General features: G+C 41.7%; 1 protein-coding gene across 4 annotated transcripts in view; it reads right to left on the reverse strand.

Annotated features, from left to right (window-relative positions):
* LOC138837837 (nuclear transcription factor Y subunit gamma) overlaps positions 1-20,724 on the reverse strand; it is a 79,752-nt gene that overhangs the window by 16,265 nt on the left and 42,763 nt on the right. For all 4 annotated transcript variants that reach the window (XM_070036837.1, XM_070036838.1, XM_070036835.1 and 1 more), the window contains exons 2-5: positions 14,399-14,511; positions 7,166-7,237; positions 4,728-4,841; positions 81-176 (exon numbers count right to left, since the gene is read on the reverse strand). In XM_070036837.1, coding sequence (XP_069892938.1) covers positions 81-176; positions 4,728-4,841; positions 7,166-7,237; positions 14,399-14,503 — 387 coding nt within the window. In that variant the 5' untranslated portion in view covers positions 14,504-14,511. The remainder of the gene's footprint in view (positions 1-80; positions 177-4,727; positions 4,842-7,165; positions 7,238-14,398; positions 14,512-20,724) is intronic.

Raw genomic sequence — 20,724 nt, forward strand, 5'->3', positions numbered from 1 at the left:
AGTGGGAAGGAGCATATCTGACTGACAGCAGCGTGTCAAGGCTCTGCAGTCAACAGCATAGCCATGCCTTCCCAGCTCACCTGACGCTTTGGAGGTTTCAGTTCATCTCTTGGGACAATATCGATGAGAAAGTCAAACTGATCAAACTTTGTAATTGCCATGGCGATATCATTCCTCTGTAACAAAGAAAGTAGAATGAAAAAGTAGCCCAAGGAGAGAGTAGTTCACCTGGTTTATACTCTCTCCAAGTTAAAAGAAGGAGATAACTCTAAACTAAACTAAATACTCCTGCCATGTCTGTAGCTGAAATAAATAAAGCCAAACTCAAACACCATATTATCAGACTTTTTGGACACAGATCTACAAAAAAAGAAGGGAATACAAGTAGTTCATGATCTAAAATTGGACACTTGAGCTTCTGTCTACTACTATTCCTGCTTGATCTGATCCTAAGATCCTCCACACAACTATCAAAGTATTATTTTCCAGCTAAATTAGGACAAAGCCAGCAATTCACCTGGTAGGTCTCTCTGGTCATTCTATTGTTGGCAAGGTCAGCCTATCATTCAATTGCAAAACCTTTTTAGAGCTCTAAGTAATATTTGTCTCTAGTTCACAGTAGTTACAACTGAATAGAAGATCTAAACATGTTTACTCCCATAAGGCTATAATTTCTTTGTGTGTGCTATGGAGCTTGTCTGTCTCTAAACCTGGGCACTGTCCCTAAACTTTTTTGCCAAGGCTAGCACTCTACCACTTGAGCCACAACTCCACTTCCAGCTTTTTGGTGGGTCACTAGAGATATGAGTTCCAGGGACTTTCCTGCATTTGCTGGCTGTAAACAATGATCTTCAGATCTCAGCCTCATGAGCAGATAGGATTACAGGCATGAGCATGGGCACCAGGACTGATTTTCATTTTAAAACCAAAACCTAGCCAGGTGCTAGTTAACAGTAGAACGCGGGGATAAAAAATATGCAGATACTGACTGTAAATTCTGCTTATATTTGAAATTTTTCATAAAAAACAGGGTACTGAGAGCTTGCCTTGCATGCCTGAGGCCCTGGGTTCAATTCCCCAGCACCACATAAGCAAAAAGAAAAAAGCCCGAAATGGCGCTATGGCTCAAGTGGTAGAGCGCTAGCCTTGAGCTGAAGAGCTGAGGGACAGTGCCCAGGCCCCACGACCGGACCCCCCCCACACTCCCGCAAAAAAAAAAAAAAAAAAAAAAAAAAAAGAATTTTTCTGTTTTTTCCTTCCCTGGTATCTGTGATGATTTGAAACCACTGAAATACAAAAACTCCAGTATACCCTTCTTGCCAACCACCAACTTGATAATAAAACTCTCTCTATCAAAGCAGGACACATTGTGAAGATGCCAGGACTAATTTAAGAAATACAATAGAGCTGGGCACCTGAGGCTCACGCCTGTAATCCTAGCTACTCAGGAGGCTGAGAGCTGAGGATTACAGTTCACAGCCAGCCCAGGCAGGAAAGTCCATGAGACTCTTATCTCCAATAAACCACCAGAAAACCAGAGGTGGTACTGTGGCTCAAGTGGTAGAGTTGCTTGCCTTGAGCTGAAGAGCTCAATGCCCAGGCCCAGAGTTCAAGCCCCACGACCAGGCACCATCCTGAGATCTGGAGGTTCTCAGTTCAAAGCCACCAGAGGAAGAAAGGTTTGTGAGACTTCACTTCCAAAATAACCAAGGCTGGCTGGCTCAAATGGGAATGCTAGTCACAAGTAAGTCAAGTGATTTTATGGCTCTGAGATCAAACTCTGGTACTAACAAAGGATAAGGGGAGGTACAATAGAAGCTGCATGCAATGGCTCAAGCCTGTAATCCTAGCTATTTGCGAGGTGAAGATGAGAAGGGAGGGGCCACAGTTTGAGGCCAGCCAGGAAATAAAAGTTGGAAACTCCATCTTAATTTATCGCTGGCATGCCTAACATCCTAGAGACAAAAGGAAGCACAAACATAAGAGGACCAGTCTAAGCCAGCCTAGGCATAAAACAAGACCCTAAGTCAAAAATAACCAATGCAATAAAGGGCATGACTCAAGTGGTAAAGTACTAGCTCACCAAGTGTGAGGCTGAGTTCCAAACTCAGTACCACAAAAAAGTCATAGAACATAGTGATACATATTCTCTTCTCCCTATCCTCTTTCTTCCTCCTACTCCCCTTCCCTTCTCCTCTCATTCTCCCCCTCCCTATTCCCCCCATTATCCCCCCCAACTCCAGAACTGGGACTTTTTGCTCACAGCTGGTGCTCTACCACTTAAGCTACAACTCCAGCCCTACCTTTTCTGCTTAATTGGAGGAGGAGTCTCATGGACCTTTCTGTCCAGGCTAGGCTTCAAATCTTGATCCTCTCTGATCTAGTCTCCTAAGTAGCTAGGATTACAGATGAGAGCCACAAATACTCAGCTCATCATATTTAAATATATCATCTACAGATGGAATGAACATACACCAAAATGTTCTAAAGCATTCTGGAAATACTGATATCCTTATAATAATCTTTCTAAATTTTTTGTCCTTCTGGGGGGCATTTAAACTCAGCCTCATGCTGATCCATGCCAAAGCCCTCTTTGTTTTTGTATTTTTCATATAAGATCTTGTGCTTTTTGCCCTGGTCAGACTCAGGCTGCCTCTTACCTATTCCTCCTATGTAACTGAGATTACAGATGCATACCACTACCACCATGCCCAGCTTGTTCTTTGAGACAGAATCTTTTACCCAGACTGGCCTCAAACTGTGATTCTCCTAGCTCCACTTCCCAAATGGCTAGGATTATAGAGATAAGCCACTGTTTCTGACCTTCTCCCCCCACCCCCCACCCCCCACCCCCGGGTCAATCGTGGCGCTCTCCCTCTGCACTTCAGCTCAAGGCTAGTGCTCTACCACTTGAGCTACAGCACCACCTCCGGTTTTCTGGTGGTTAATTGGAGATAGAGGCTCACGTTCTTTCCTTCCCGGGCTGGCTTTGACCCGCCATCCTCAGAACTCAGCCTCCGGGGCTGGGAAGGTGGCTCAGTGGTAGAGAGCTTGCCTTACATGCCTGAGGCCCTGGGTTCGATTCCTCAGCACCACATAAGCAAAAAGAAAAAAAGCCAGAAGTGGCGCTGTGGCTCAGGTGGTAGAGCGCTAGCCTTGAGCTGAAGAGCTGAGGGATAGTGCCCAGGCCCAGAGTTCAGGCCCCACGACCGGACCGCCCCCCCCCCCAAAAAAAAAGAACTCAGCCTCCTGAGTAGCTAGGATTACAGGCGTGAGTCACCGGCGCCCGGCTCCTGACCGTTTTTAAACACTAATATTTTACTGAATTGTTGCTCATTTTTACTAAAACAGTTGGATTTGATCAATGTATACACCAAAGTAGGTTAACAATTTGTGTAAGAATAAAGAAAGTTGCTTTCCAGGCTGGCTGCAGAGGCTAATATCTGTTATTCCAGCTACTAGAGATAGGAAGATCATGGTTTGAGGCCAGCCCAAGAGTGGCCTGGGAAAAAAGGGCCAGGCATCATCTGAAAAATCACCTGGGGCTGGGAAGGTGGCTTGTACATTATTCACTCATGTTCAGTATTTTTTCCCTTTGCTTCTACTTTTATGCTTCACTGTCTAGCTACAGTATAATGCAGGTTCTATGAGGGTAGGGATTTTGTCTGTGAATTGTTCATCCCTACTGTCAAGAAGAGTACCTACTATACTGTAAATACTAATAAACACTTATAGAATAAATAAACACATGCATTTTCAATTCTGTAGGAAGAAGGGGAAAAAAGGATAAGACGGAATTTACTTTCTTGTCACTGTTTTATATCCATCACATCCTTTTCTGGAAAAGCTTTCCTCTAGGAAAGGGCCTAGCTGATGAGGGAAGGTTTCTATAGTCAAGGGTTTACATACAATATAAATGTTGATTTGCTAGATTAAAGAAAATAAAAAGATCGGTATTTCTAAAAAAGTAGATAAGGAACAAGAAAGATAATGAAGTCTGGATTATCCTTTTCCTGGCTTGTTCCAAGACTCCCAACCAAATGATGTTATATCTGGAAACAGATAAAATACTTGAGCCTTTGTTTGGATGAGGGTTTATCACATGAAGAGTTCCATTACTGAGCTGTGAAAACCATTAAAGGAACTAGAAATTAAGAGTTTTCAAAGGGGAAAGGGTGGGTAGAGGAGGGATGGATGAAACTGTTGAAAGGGGTAACACTGATCAAGATATACTGTATTCACAAACTGCTTTGTTAGAATGACAACTGCTTGTACAACTACTTAAAGACTAAAAAAAAAGAAGTTTTGAAAAGTAAAGAAACATTATCACAGGGGCTACAAGGTATGTTGGTATCCTAACACAAAGGAAGAGTCCAAGTAGTTACAAGTCAGCCTAACAGGCCAAGGAACTACTGGTGGTCCAAAGCCATGCAAGAATAAGTAGGCAGGGGCTGGGAAGGTGGCTCAGTGGTAGAGCGCTTGCCTTGCATGCCTGAGGCCCTGGGTTCGATTCCTCAGCACCACATAAGCAAAAAGAAAAAAGCTGGAAGTGGCGCTGTGGTTCAAGTGGTAGAGCGCTAGCCTTGAGCTGAAGAGCTGAGGGACAGCGCCCAGGCCCAGAGTTCAGGCCCCATGACCGGACCCCCTCCCCCCCCCAAAAAAAAAGAATAGTAGGCAATATCAGCTGCTTGCCCCAATATTCCCCCAATGTAAGTCTGTAATATTACCTGAAGAGTTCGGCGTTTGTTATCCTCTGTGTGGATCCAGGCTCGAAGAGTCAGCTCTGTTATAAAAATCTGGGCTGCCTTGGCAAAGAGCACAGGGGCTTCAGCACTGATCATCTGCAACAGATATACAACCCTTCCTGTTAATCACCAACGAGTTGTTCAGACCAGTAGGTCTGTCTCTTGCCTCATGGCCTACCATTGGACAAGAGTTGAAAACTAAGAAGGAAATAGCCTCTGGAAACTCCAAGAGAAAAATAAATACAGGCAAAACCTGTATTGTTGAGAAAGAATGCTTATTATCTAGGACCTACCCTGCACTAGGCCCTATGCAAGGTACTTTCTTTCATAACAGACTTTCAAAGAAACTAGGGTTTAGGAGAAGTGACTTACCACAGCCACAGAGGCAGTACATGGCAGTTTATGTTAATGTGAGGAAAAACGAACTTGACAGCCAAGAGTCTAGGTAAAAATCTGAGACCTGTCACCTCTGGGCCTTGTTTTTCTCACACTAAAAAGAAAGAGGGACTGGGAATATGGCTTAGTAGTAGCGTGTTTGCTTAGCATGCATGAAGCCTGAATTCGATTCCTCAACACTACATAAGCAGAAAAAGCTAGAAGTGGCACTGTGGCACATGTGGTTGCGTGCTAGCTTTGAGCAAAAAGAAGCTAAGTTCAAACCCCAGGACTGGCAACAAAACAAAAACAGAATGAACTTCCTGACTTAGGAACCTCATTCAGGGCTTGGCACATAGTGAATGCTCACACAACATAAGCTGCTTGAACTTTCAAGTTCAAGCTCTCAAGCTCTAAATTCTTGGTGAGGTGGTCTGTATGGGAATAAAAGGTTAAAAGCTGCTTTTGCTGGGCTATGAATTAACTAAAAGCTGGGCACCCAGACTCCATCTCTACTTTGCATACTGCCCTTTGATGTAAGCTATCTTCTCCTATCACTTTATAATCACCTCCATAAAGGATAGGATTTGCTTATAAGCATCTTGTGACAAAGGCACACTGCCCCACAGACATGCCATCTTTTTATTATGTGACAAAAGGCAAAACTGTTTCAAAAGCTGCAGACCACCAATCAGGTAACAGTGACTGACCTGTTCTTGTACCCCTCAAACAGTAAAGTGGTAACAACTTCTCTGGAACTCCTCCAGAGAGGAAGACAGAGAAAATGATCACACCTGTGACTTTGGGCTGTTTCAACTGTTTAAAAGGGTATGAGAACAGCCTCTGTCCCCAGTTACCTGTTTCATCTTATATCCCTGAAGATGTCTGAAGAAGTACTGAACTACTGTCTTTCTGGGCTGCCACATAATAAAGCTTTCTCTATTATTCACATGTCTCTTAATTTGGCTTTTAGAAGAAAACGGCCAGCTCTGACAAGTGAAAACTCCTGGAGTTTGTTTCTAGGGCTGAAAAACCTGGTCACAGGGCCCATACAAAGAGCTTTCAAGTTAAGGAAGCAGGTAATGAGAAGTAAGAACCTCGTTTTACCTAATAAGGGTAACTTAGTCCACTCCTTTTGTCTACTTCCATATCTGTAAAATGGAACCAAGAATTCTTTGTTGTTTGTTTGCTTTGTGTCGGTTGTGGAACTTGAACTCAGGCTTGGACGTTATCCCTGAGCTTTTTCTGCTCAAGGGTAGGGCTGTTTCCAGTCTTCTGGTAGTTAACTGGAGAGTCTCACAGCCTTTCCTGCCTGGGGTGGCTTTGAACCGTGATCCTCAGATCTCAGCCTCTCATTGAGTAGCTAGGATTACAGTGAGCCACTGGCACCCAGCTAAAACTTTTTATCCTATGGGGATACTGTGAAGAAGGAAGCTAATAAAGGGGGGAAATCACCATAAACTGTCAGCTTTATTTGCAAATGCATGAGATTATTAATTTTGAGAGATGAAGAAATAGCTGTTCTTTCTCTGAAAGTTGTAATGGAAGTAAACTCCAGGAAATATAGAAATGGCCAGTCATAAGAAAACCCTCTCACAAGTACAATTCACTCACTGAAAACAAACTTGTAAGACAAAGGTCAGAACAGGTACAATATGGTCATCAAAAATTTCTTACAGCTCAGACAAATAAAACAGAATTTGCATAATAGTGCTAAGATAACTGCACTGAAATGCTGAAACGTCATTTATAGCACAGAGTGAAAAGAACTGGGGATACCACTTGATTTCAAAAAGAAACTCAGCATCTTCTAAGTACTTGAAAAAAAACCCAGGATGTCTTTTAATTTTCAGAGAAATAGCATATGACAATTAAAACTGTTCAGTTTCAGCTCACATATTAGTTTTAGACAGAAACGAAATAAAATCAAAAGTTACAGGCAATAACAATGCTTTTATTTTTGTGTAATTAAACTTTGAGCTCTTGAGAAATGAATACTATCCTAGCATCATTTTAGCTTCATTATAAAGTAAGTGTCAATTCACCTTCACATCTTCATCCAGTTTCATAATCTTCTTAATTCGAGCCAGTGGGAGCTCCTGTACCCGGAAATCTTTCTGCAACAGCAACAAAAGGAATGTGAGCAAGGAGGATGATCAGCCAGGTGGCACTGCACCACAGGCAGTTGTAAACACTGACTGGTAAGACCCTCCTTTCAGGAAATATGGCACAAGAGAGGGACTGATTAAATGAAGAAAAACAAGCTCCAGGGACAAGTTCTTCTTCTTTTTCTTTTACAGTAAAGTTTGAGGTCTGCAATATGAAGATTAAGATGAAATCTCTGCTTCCAAAGCATTCTCTAGGCCAGGAACTAGAAGAGCAAGGGACAGTAGCAAAGTGACCTTTGGCTCTTTTCGGCTAGTTCAATATTGGCCCTTTCTGATCTTTACCCAACCTGACAAGACAAACTAGGGAGAGGCTTCTTTTTCGTTACATCAACAAAGAAAAGCCTTGTCTCCAAATTTTATTTCAGGATGTGGGTAAAAGGGTATAGAGAAAGGTTGAGGTGAATTTACTGGTTGTCTTTTGGTAACAGCCCTGCCACTTTTTTCTTAACAAATAGGACTGAAGGTAAGGAAAATAAACACCTTTCACTGGATGTGATTTAGAAAAGGGTTTTTTGACCAGCATTACTCAATTTAAACACCCTCCTCCTTACAATTATTTACTTTATTTTATTTTATTTTTGGGTCTGGTCGTGGGGCCTGAACTCTGGGCTTGGGCACTGTCCCTCAGCTCTTCAGCTCAAGGCTAGCGCTCTACCACTTGAGCCACAGCGCCACTTCCGGCTTTTATTTTTTTTGCTTATGTGGTGCTGAGAAATCGAACCCAGGGCCTCATGCATGCAAGGCAAGCACTCTACCACTGAGCCACCTTCCCAGCCCCCAATTATTTATTTTATTACTACTGATATTTAAGCACATGTCCACAGATGGATGCAATTCTAGAATTAAATTTTGAATTTCAGAGCTGTAATGGAGAAAAAGATATAAAGAAAAGACTAATATCAGCGAAACCTGCTATAAATAGGTATTAAATAACTATTTGTTCTCTAAATGGTCTGAAATGTAACTCATCAAATCCACTATGATCACCTAGCAATTTGTACTATCATGTTATGAAAGAAGGAGCTATTAGTTGAAATTTAATAAAATTAACAAGCAGAAGTTAACTTTCTTTCTAAGACCACAGAAAACCTCGAGTATGTCAAAGAAGGCATTCTAGAAAAACATTACCAAGCTTCCTATTATCTATTTTATGATTATAGAAGGAAGAAATACAATGAGGATAAAATACATGCCAAGACACCTAATTTCTCTATGCAAGTCAACAAGCTGGTTGGCTGCCATGCAGAACTATGAATTTTTCTGTTCAAAAGTACTAAGTGTTTGTAATCCTAGCTAGTCAAGAGGCTGAGATCTGAGGACCACAGCTCAAAGACAGTCTGGGCAGGAAAGTCCTTGAGACTCATCTCCAATTAACCAACAAAAAGCAAAAGTGGAGTTGTGGCTCAAGTGGTAGAGTGCTAGCCTTGAGCACAATAGTTCAAGGACAGTGTCCAGGCCCTGAGGACCAGCACAAAAAAATATAACTGTGTCTAAAGGTTGCTGAGAATGTTATTCAGACAGAGGAAACAGCAAGCACAGAAACAGAGACCTCAAAACAGGGCTTGTTAAAGTTTAAGCCTTATGGCCTCAGTGCATAAGGGAGCAAGAGGACAGAGGAGTCTATATTGGGACCCATATCTGAAAGGACTTTAAAACATGTTTTCATCATAGAATCAGTCCCTAGAGTCTTCCTTCTTGTGTGGAACATTGCACAAGATAATGATGCTACCCCAAAATGCCAGAGAAGGCAAGGGTGTTTATTCCTCCTTTGGAAGGTCTCCTAGGATAATACACTGCACATGATTAAGACCATGTAAGTTAGCTCTCTTGCCAGTATGTATCATTGTTAATTTCCAAAACTGATTAAAAAAAAAAAAAAGACCTCCTTCCTCAACTTGAAAATAAAACATCACTTTTAAAATCTGTGAGACTATTCTTCAAAAGTAACCTTTATCACAGATAAAGATATCATAATCATCCCCATATTGTAAAGATATAAAATGAGGTAGACATTTATAAAATGCTTCAAGACCCAAAGCTTTTCTTTTCTGAGCAACTTTTCCAAGATCTCCAAAGCTTGAGGTCTCAAGAAATAGCGTGTGAGAAGTAGGTCTTAGGTGTGCATGGTGGTGGTGCTGATGGCAGTATTCACCATTGCTAGCAATAGCTAGCTATCTAGAATGCTATCTTAGCTAGGCAGTCACATGTAAGGGTTCACTATAGGCTTGTGGGGAGCACAAGCCTAAGGACCACTTGGCTTTCAATTCAGTAATATGCTGATGTGAAAAGCATTAAACTCCTACTCTTCAAATTGATCTAAGAGAAAGAACTGAAACACAGGGACTTTTTTTTCTTCTCCTCTTAGGAATAATATCAGTAAGGTAAAAGAGCAGATTACTTCTCAGAATATTCTCATGTTCCTGACTACAATCAAAGAACTACTGGGTGCTGGTGGCTCACACCTGTAATCCTAGCTAGATCTGAGGATCGCGATTCAAAGCCAGCCCTGGTAGGAAAGTCCGTGAGACTCTTATCTCCAATAAACCACCAGAAAACCAGAAGTGGCCCTGTGGCTCAAGTGGTAGAGTGCCAGCCTTGAACTAAAGAGCTCAGGGACAGCACCACGGCCCAGAGTTCAAGCCCCAAGCCCAACAAATGGAAATGTGGCTTAGTGGTAGAGTGCTTGTCTAGCATGCATGCAGCCCTGGGTTTGATTCCTCAGTACTATGTAAAAAGAAAAGGCTGGAATTGGTGCTGTGGTCAAGTGGTAGAGCACTAGCCTTTTCAGCACACAGAGGCTCATGTACAGTGCCAGGCCCTGAGTATAAGCCCTAAGACCAGCTAGACAGACAGATAAAAATTGCTGTGCGAAACTGACAAATTTAAGAGATCAGAATTTACTCAATAAGAGTTGAGAATCAAGGAAAAGTCAATGGGTCTTAGGCTGTACTTTACTTATTTTTGGGTGCAGGTCCTGGGGCTTGAACTCAGGACCTAATCATTATCCCTGAACTTTTTACCTCAAGGCTAGCATTCTACCTCTTGAGCCACAGCCCCACTTTTTGGTGTTTTAATTGGAGATAATCAAACATTTATTGTGCATCTACTATATATATATGCCACCAAACTTCTCAGCATGTAATGTCTTAACATTGTAGCAGTACTTTTCAGTGCCATACAGGAGGAAGACTCTAGTTAAATCATCAAGAGATGAAATGATACAGACAATTCCCCTTTCATGCTTCTTTCTCTACAAAACCTGAAATAATCAATCATCTTTAAATTTCAAATAGACTGGATATCTAGGTACTAAACTTCCATCAGCATCTCAAGCTTCTTTGCTGGCAAGCAAACTTGAAAACTAAACAAAACAGGTTAAAAAATCAAAGCCCGGCTGGGTGCTAGTAGCTCACATCTGTAATCTTAGCTACTCAAGAGGCTGAGATCTGAGGATTGCAGTTCAAAGCCAGCCCAGTCCATGAGACTCTTATCTCCAATAAACCACCAGAAAACTAGAAGTGGTGCTGTGGCTCAAGTGGTAGAGCGTTAGTCTTGAGCTCAGGGACAGCACTAAAGCCCAGGAGTTCAAGCCCCACGACTGACAAAAAATAAAATAAATAATATCAAAGCCCATGGTTTCAAAGAAATGTTTTCATATCCATGTTTATAGCAGCTATTCATAAAAGGAAACAGGTTGGCAGAAGTGGCACTGTGGCTCAAGCAGTAGAGCGCTTGCCTTGAGCTGAAGAGCGCAGGGACAGTGCCCAAGCCCAGAGTTCAAGCCCCACAACCGACCAAAAAGAAAGGAAATAGGTTGAAGCAACCCAAGCTGTCATCTACTGACAGATGAATGAGCAAACAAAATAGTGAATACATATGAGATATCATTCAGCCTTAAAAGGAGAACACTGATGTATCTACAACACAGATGAACCTTGGAGACAATAAGTAAAATACGCCAGTCACAAAAAGACTATGATTTCACTTATATGAAGTATCCAAAGTTGTCAACACACACACACACACACACACACACACACACACACAAATTTTTTTTTTGGGGGGGGGTCTGGTTGTGGGGCCTGAACTCTGGGCCTGGGCGCTGTCCCTCAGCTCTTCAGCTCAAGGCTAGTGCTCTACCATTGAGCCACAGCGCCACTTCCAGCTTTTTTCTTTTTGCTTATGTGGTGCTGAGGAATCGAACCCAGGGCCTCAGGCATGCAAGGCAAGCGCTCTACCACTGAGCCACCTTCCCAGCCCCGTGACCTTAAATCTTCAGAGACTCTGGACACCTGCCTAATCCTGGATTTACTTTTCAGAGCTCAAACTGAAGCACAGACTTACTGTACTAGCCAATCTTATCATATCTCAGAGGGGTACCAGCACCTAAAACCAGTTTTACACCAGGCTGACCCAAGCACCTAAACTCAGTAAGCTTTACTTTAGATTATCCCCCAATAAAAGAGCAAAAGACCCCATTTCTTTTACTTTATAATTTCATTGTTCATTCCCTTTTCTATCTGAGATAGTACAAAACATACTATAGATAACTACCACTTTGAGACTGCTGAAGAGACATAGTAACTCTCAAAAAAGCTACTGTCAACTGCTAAAAAACACTTCATGGAAACAAATACCACCAGGGTACATCCAGAATATGAATTACTCCAAAAGTCAGTGAGCATTTATCACAGTGAGAAACTGTTTTGTTTCATTTGTTATTCATTGTCTATCTCATGAGAATATTTTTTTCAGGCATACAATAATCTAGCCTGTCTTGTGTACTTACTACAGGATCCACAGAATTGTTGAATAAAATGAATACACCGCTCTTCTTTATCAAAAGATAAAGGTTATTTAACCTAAGAAATCCAGTATCTACTCTACGAGTATACTGATACCTTCAAGGCAGGAATGACATATTCATTATACAGAGCTCCTTGCTCCATATGGAAACATTCATCATCAAGGACACGACATTGTATTCTGAAAATATTCTAGTTCTAACCTGCCTCTCTTCCTTTTACCACTTTCATACTCAACTATACTCCCAACCCAACCCTGAATGTGCTGTTCCCCTAAACATAAGACCCTTTCCTCTGGGTTTCCAAGTCATCATAATGCTTTTCTTGCTGTGTAAGATATACTCTCCCAGCCCATCCATCTGGTGAGTGCTCACTCATATTTGAAGACCCAACAAACATGCTGCATTTAGGTAAAGCCTTCCCTAACTCAACCAGAAAGAAACAAGCACTATGTCATGTCCTCTTATGATCCTAAAACACTTTGCCTTCACTGCCTTAAGATTCAACACTGTGTCCACTTAGTAAATACTTACAAAACAACTGGTTGTAATTAATAAAAACAAGGTAATAAGCTCCCCAAAGGCCAGGGTTATCTTTGATTTTTCTAAGTCAGTGGTTCTCAACAGAGGATGATTTTAGTCCAAAGAGGCATTTGCCAATGTCTGGAGACACTTTGACTTGTCACACTGGAGAAGGATGTTACTGGTATCTAGAGTAGAGACTAAGGATGCTGCTAAACATACTACAAGGCATAGGATAGCTCCTTACAACAGTGAATTATCTGACCAAAATGTCAATTATGCTGCTGGTGAGAAACTCTTTTCCTTATCTTTCTTCTATTCTCTCCTTACTCCTCTAGACAGGGTCTTGCTATACAGCTCAGGATGGCCTCAAACTTTCAATTTTCCTGCCTCCACTTTCCAAGCAGTTGTCACCACAACAGGTTTTTGTTTTGCTTTTTTTTTTTTAATTGGTCATGGGGCTTGAACTCTGGGCCTGGGTACTGTCCCTGAGCTCTTCAGCTCAAGGTAAACACTCTACAACTTCAGCCACAGTACCACTTCCAGTTTTCTGGTGGCTAATTGGAGATAAGCCTCACAGATTTTCCTGCCTGGACTGGCTTTGAACAGTGATCCTCAGATCTCAGCCTCCTGAGTAGCTGGGATTATAGTTGTAAGCCACCAGTGCCTGGCCAAGTTGTCTTTTTAACACCTGCATCAATGGCTCATGCCTGTGATCCTAGCTACTTAGGAAGCTAAGATCTGAGGATCATGGTTCAAAGCTAGCCCATGAGACTCTTAGCTCCAATTAACTATCAAAAAGCTAGAAATGATGCTGTGGCTCAAAGTGGTAGAGCACTACCCTTGAGCACAAAAGCCTAGAGGCAATGCCCAGGCCCTGAATTCAAGTCCCAGGAATGGCACACATATACACACAAAAATTAACACCTGCAAAGAGTGCGTGGGTCATAATAAATATCCCAAAAGTCTTCACCAAGCTGCAGAAATCTGGTAGGGCCACTAAATTAGGCCTAACAGGTCTAAAGGGTAAAATCTTCATTTTTTCCCCCCAGTTTTGAATAGATATGCCTTGAATTAAACTATTTTCAAATTAAAGTATCTACTATATACTCACATGTCTATAGAAAGCCATTAACTATAAAGGACACTTACTACCTTACCTCAGGTCAATTGTATATTTTCATTTTCTTATATACTATGCCTTTGTAAATGTGCTTGAAATTAAAAATGTTTTAGCCTTGAGCTAGGCAAGATGGATCAAACCTATAACCCTAGTTTCTTGGGATGTAGCAATCAGGAGGGTTTCAACTAAAGGCCAGCCCAGGCAAAAAAGCTCAATAGAGTCCCTTTGACCAACAGCTGTGCATGGTAGTCTGTGCTGTCATCCCAGCAACAGGGAAACATAAAAAGGAGGATGAAAGTCCAGGCTAAACCAGGCATAAAGACCCTATCCTGAAAATAATCAATATTAAAAGAGTTAATAGGGCTGGGAATGTGGCTTAGTGGTAGAGTGCTTACCTAGCATGCATGAAGCCTTGGGTTCTATTCCTCAGTACCACATAAACAGAAAAAAAGCCAGAAGTGGTGCTGTGACTCAACTGGTAGATTGTTAGCCTTGAGCAAAATAAACTCAGGTACAGTGCCTAGTCCTTGAGTTTAAGCCCCAGGGCAGGCAATGAATGAGTTAATATAGTGGCTCACAAGCATAAGGTCCTGCGTTCAATCCTCAGTACCATCTAAAATAGGGTTTAAGTCTTTAGCTATTGTTTTTCATACTTCCTTACCACTGTTAAGTTCCGGATTTCTTCCATGACCCGAGGCCAGAAGGACTGAAGGCTTTGCTGGGCATCACTGCTACTAGTGCCACCAAACCCTCCTTCTGTGGACATTTCGACAACTAAAAACACACAAAGACATGACATATGTTAGAATAAAGTCATAGCCAGGCATGGTACCCCATGCCTGTAATCTCAGCTATTCAGGCAGTAGGGATTCAGAGTTTGAGACCAACCCTGAGACACCATCTTAACCAATAAAGCTGCAAGTGATGGCATGTACCTGTCATCCCACCTACAAGTGAGACATAAATAAGAGGTTTAGAGTGGGAAAAATGCAAGACTCTACTCAAAAAAATAACTGAAGCAAAAAGAGCTAGGGCTGTAGCTCCAGTGTTAGAGACCCTGCCTAGCAAGGGAGAAGAAGGGAGAGAAGAAGGGAAGGAATAAAGTCACATCTTTTGTCTAAGTTAGTTGATTTCTTCATGGATATTTTCTCTAATCTGTTCAGTTTTTTTTAGCCTGATAAGGTATATAATTGTGCCCAAGAGCTTTTTGGTACATATTTAAATCTCTACAAATCATTTAGAGGAAAATTTTCCCTTCAACCCAGCTTCAACCAGACTATCAGGGAGCTCCAACTACAAAATCAAAAGTTTTTTTTCAAGTCCTAATATAATTTCACTTCCTGTAAAGGTAGAAAAAGTCCACCTGTCCTTCCATCCTTTTTTTCCTCCCTCCCTCTTTTCTTTCTTCCTTCATGCCAGTACCAGGGTTTAAACTCAGGAGCTCATGCTCTCACTCTTCCTTGCTTGCTCATAGTTGGCACTGTACCATTTGAACCATGCCTCCAAGACTAGCATTGTGCTGGTGAAATGGAGATGGAATCTTGTGGCCTTTTCTATCCAGGATAGCTGTGAACCATGATCCTCCAGGTCTCAGGCCTTCTGAATAGCTAGGATTATAGTACTAGCCACAAGTAACCAGCTGGTCCATAATTTTCAATGTCATTTTCTCCAAAGCCTTTTCAAGTTATATATGAGTTCTCATACTCCATTCTATAGTTTTCAACACACAAAGGATCCCTACTGATTGAAGTATCTAAACTGAAACTGCACACTTTCCAAATTCTTTCCTAGTCTGAACCCACACACAGCACACCAACAATTAGAAGTTTAAAAGACAGACTAGGCACTAGCTGTAATCCTAGCTATTCCAGAGGCTGAGATCTGACAGTCAAGGTTTAGAAGACAAATCTGAAAGACTCTTATCTCCAATTAACCAGCAAAAAGCTGTAAGTGAAAGAATGGCTCAAGTGGCAGTGTCACCCTTGAGCTAAAAAACTAATAAGCAAGAGCAAAAGGTCCGGAGTCCAAGACCCAATACTAACACAAAAGGAAAAAATAAAAAGAGGTTTAAAGGTAGCTAAAAACAATGGGGAAGTAGTAAACTTAAGATCATGACAAGAGGGTCAGAACTTGCAATTGGCCAACAGCTTTGTGATGAAGGAGGCAAGATCAAAACAGATCCCCACATTAGCTAATATTGTAATGTCTTTAAAAGACTATAATTAGAGGGAAGGTTAAAAAGTAAAAAACAACAACAACAAACTCCAAAAGGCTTTGTTTACCTGGCCAAAAATAAAAATATGTGAGAACCAGTTTAGCTAAACACAATGTATAAGAAACTTAAGTGATCTAAGAATTCCTATTCTAGGAAATTATTTAAAAGGCTTAGCCGGGCGCTGGTGGCTCACGCCTGTAATCCTAGCTACTCAGGAGGCTGAGATCTGAGGATCGCGGTTCAAAGCCAGCCAGGGCAGGAGAGACCGTGAGACTCCTATCTCCAATAAACCACCAGAAAACCGGAAGTGGCGCTGTAGCTCAAGTGGTAGAGCGCTCGCCTTGAGCTGAAGAGCTGAGGGACAGCGCCCAGGCCCAGAGTTCAAGCCCCACAACCAACAAAAAAATAAAATAAAATAAAAGGCTTAATATGCCAGTGACAGGCTGCTAGCAGAGATTTGTGTAAGTCATTTAGAACTAATTCTGAGGTACTGCAAGTACCAAAACTAAATGTCAAATGATCAAATGTGTAACCTTCCAGGCTCTATGTACATATGCATGCCTGGCAGATCACTCTTCATCTGTAATGGAATGAGGGCTAAGAAACATGTTTAGACTGAGAATGTTTGATTCACTCTTGACTGTTCTGTCTGGGATTGTCTTAGTCTCTAATTTTCTTTCTTTTTTTCTTCAAAAGAAATGGAAGGAGAAAAGGGAAGTACAATCTTTAAAGCAGATTTTCACTCTGATGTAATTACATTGGTTAGTAATGATGTAATGGGAAAAGGTTTGGAGCCAACTTCTAGTGTCTGAGGCCTATAAACAGTTCCACACATCAACAGAACTGTTTTAACTAACTGTCTGGGAAGCAATTTGATCTTGGAGTTTCTAGTGGGAGTTAAAGAGAAGTGTTGAATCACTACATAAAACCTTGAGTCCCAAATAACCTGGTGAAAACCCCTCAAATCAGCTCCAATGATATTTTTACCTATCACCACTTGCACATGGCCTATATACACTATAATATTTGTAGTCAAAATATAAAAATCAAGGCAATCTAAAGAATTTTATTACTAGTTTCCTACAAGATAAAGAAAAATGAGACTTTTTTTTTTTTGGTGGGAGTGGAGTTGGTCGTGGGTCGTGGTCTGGGTGCTGTCCCTAAGCTCTTTTGCTCAAGGTTATACCACTTTGAGCCACAGTACCACTTCCTGTTTTCTGGTGGTTACCTGGAGCCAAGAGTCTCACGGACTTTCCTACCTGGGCTGGCTTTGAACCGAGATCTTCAGATCTCAGCCTCCTGAATAGCTAGGATTACAGAGGTGCACCACCAGTGCCCGGTTGAGACTCCTCTTTTTTTAAATGGAGAAAAAAAAATCTTTCTAGAAACAAAAACAGTTATCAAAAAGTTCAAAATAAGCCAGGTGCTGTTTTAATCCTAGCTACTCAGGAGACTGAGATCTGAGGATCACTCTTCAAAGCCAGCCCTGGCAGGAAAGTTCTTAAGACTCATCTCCAATTAATCTCTAGAAAACTGGAAGTGGAACTGTGGCTCAAAGTGGTAGAGTTCCAGCTTCTTGATGGCTTATTGGAGAATAAGAGTTTCACAGATTTATCTATGGTTTCCTACTGAGTCCTGCAGGTTCTGAGTAGCTAGGATTATAGGTAGCCACTGGTGGCTAGCTTCCACAACTCTATCTTTTTTTTTGGGGGGGGGGGTTCTGGTCGTGGTGCCTGAACTCTGGGCCTGGGTGCTGTCCCTCAGCTCTTCAGCTCAAGGCTAGCGCTCTACCACCTGAGCCACAGCGCCACTTCCGGCTTTTTTCTTTTTTTGCTTATGTGGTGCTGAGAAATCGAACCCAGGGCCTCAGGCATGCAAGGCAAGCACTCTACAACTGAGCCAACTTCCCAGCCCCTCACAACTCTATCTTAAGTGAGCATCCAGCTTATATTTGATTCCCTGCCTCTCTAAATCTGGGCAAGTAGACTACTAATAAAGCATTCTTTTCCATCTTCAGACAGTTCTAACTATTCTTTACATTAAGTTTAGTTTACAAATGAAGTTCCAGCTGAACTTTAGATTTTTGAAAAGCCCTTTATGATTTTGCCATCCAGCAACCTCTATTTTTTTTTATTTAATTGATTACAAAAGACAAAGGTACTAGGTACTATTGCTATTTGGGACACCAGATCTTCTCACCAGGAAAAAGAAAAAAGTGGGGCTGGGAAGGTGGCTCAGTGGTAGAGCGCTTGCCTTGCATGCCTGAGGCCCTGGGTTTGATTCCTCAGCACCACATAAGCAAAAAGAAAAAAGCCAGAAGTGTGGCGCTGTGGCTCAAGTGGTAGAGCGCTAGCCTTGAGCTGAAGAGCTGAGGGACAGCGCCCAGGCCCAGAGTTCAGGCCCCACGACCGGACCCAAAAAAGAAAGAGAAAAAAGTTTGGAACATGTTTTCTAGTATCTTTGCAGAGATGACTAGCCTCTCTTTCTCTCTCTCTTCTGAAGTCTTACTTTCCCCAATTCTAACATCAAATTCAACATCTGAGGGTATGTCTCTGTTACATGAAGCTAAGTATGAAAATGCTATTTTTTATATATATATATATATATATATATATATATATATTTAAATTTATTTATTTATTTATTTTTGTCAGTTGTGGGGCTTGAACTCCGAGCTTGGATACTGTCCCTCAGATCTTCAGCTCAAAGCTAGCACTCTTCCATTGAACCACAGTGAACCGGTTTTCTGAGCGGTTTATTGGAGATAAGAATCTCACAGACTTTTCCTGCCCAGGCTGGATTTGAACCACAATCCTCAGATCTCAGCCTCCTAAGTAGCTAGGATTATAGGTATGAGGTATGATCCACCAGCGCCTGGACAAAAAAAAAAAAAAAATCTTATGAAGGGCTAAGAATGTAGCATAGTGGTAGAGTGCTTCCGTTACATTCATGAAGCCCTGGGTTGAATTCCTCAGTACCACATAAACAGAAAAGGTTGGAAATGGCACTGTGGGCTCAAGTGGCACATTGCTAGCCTTGAGCAAAAAAGAAGCTTAGGGACAGTACCCAGGTGCTGAGTTCAAGCCTCAAGACTAGAAAAAAAAAAATCTAATGAATAGCCAGGCTTCACAAAAGATAAGGGGTTGGAACTGCCAACAAACTCTTCTTACAGATCTGCTCACAAGCCGGGTGCCAGTGGCTCATGCCTGTAATCCTAACTACTCAGAAGGCTGAGATCTGAGGATTGCAGTTCAAAGCCAGCCCGGGCAGGAAAGTCCATGAGACTCTTATCTCCAATAAACCAGAAAACCAGAAGTGGCACTGTGGCTCAAGTGGTAGAGGCTAGCCTTGAGCTGAAGAGCTCAGGAACAGAACCCAGGCCCAGAGTTCAAGCCCCAAGACTTGAAGAGAAAAAAAAAAGAAAAAGATCTGCTCACAGGGACATATTTTCAAACTGGCAACAAAGCCACTTTTCCTTCAAAAACATTTGTTTGCTATCACTACAAGATGCTCTCTAAAACAGATATACAATTGTATTATCACAGGAAATAATAAGGCACAGTAACGAATATAAGTAATTCAAGTGATAGAAAAAGGTATGGATAGAACATTTCAAATTTTGTTTCTGTGGAGTAAAAAATGGCATCTATTCACCACAACTTTCTCATCCCTTCATGAATAAACGATTCTACATTTATGACAGCAGTAAAATACTATTAGCATTTTGTAGGATGATATAAAAGGTATAGAGCTGGGAAGGTGGCTCAGTGGTAGTGTTTGACTTGCATGCATGAGGCTATGGGTTCAATTCCTCAGCACCACATAAGCAGAAAAAGCTGGAAGTGGGTGTGGCTCAAGTGATAGAGTGCTAGCCTTGAGTTAAAGAGATGAAGGGCAGTACTCAGGCAGAATTCATGACCGACCAAAAAAAAAGTATAGAGGCTGGGAAGGTGGCTCCGTGGTAGAGAGCTTGCCTTGTATGCATGAAGCCCTAAGTTTGATTCCTCAGCACCACATAAGCAGAAAAAAAAAGCCAGAAGTGGTGCTATGGCTCAAGTGGTAGTGCACTAGCCTTGAGCTGAAGAGCTGAGGGACAGTGCCCAGGCCCAGAGCTCAGGCCCCAGGACTGGACCCAAAAAGGTATAGATAGTAAAGAATGTTAAAAGCTTGAGCCCCAAAACTATAGTCCATTAGAGAAATAAGGCTCTGAATGAAATTTCCCTAGAAGATAACAACTCTCACTTATTTATGTTGCTGCATTACAACATAAACCACATAACATACAAAGCCATAAGTATGATCTTACTCCATAGCGGAAAAAAAAATCAAATATTATTTAGAATATTGTTAGGTGCCAAAAGTTGTGAAGCTTGCCTAAATTAAGAGTAAGTTGGGACCTGGGAACTAGTGGCTCACAGCTGTAATCCTAGCTACTCAGGAGGCTGAAATCTAAGGATTACAGTTTGAAGTCAGCTGGGGAAGGAAAGTCCCTGAGACTCTTATCTCCAATAAGCCACCAAAAAGCAAGAAATGGAGCTGTGGCTCAGGTGGTCTAGCTTTGAATAGAAAACCTAAGGGACAGGGCCCAGGCACTAAGTTCAAGCCCCAGGACTGGCAAACAGATAAAATAGTGAGTTGGGCCATCTTCTCTGCCCCACAAGAAATTTCAGTATCTTTAACCCTCCAGCCAAATGACAATAAATAAAGTTTTTCAGGAAGAATGGAGAGTAACTAGTTTTTCAGGCCCTGAAACTGAAAGGGAATTCTGAGGT

This window comes from Dipodomys merriami, unplaced genomic scaffold (genome assembly GCF_024711535.1).
Source record: "Dipodomys merriami isolate MVZ:Mamm:240054 unplaced genomic scaffold, mDipMer1.0.p SCAF_277, whole genome shotgun sequence".
Classification (NCBI taxonomy): Eukaryota; Metazoa; Chordata; class Mammalia; order Rodentia; family Heteromyidae; genus Dipodomys; species Dipodomys merriami.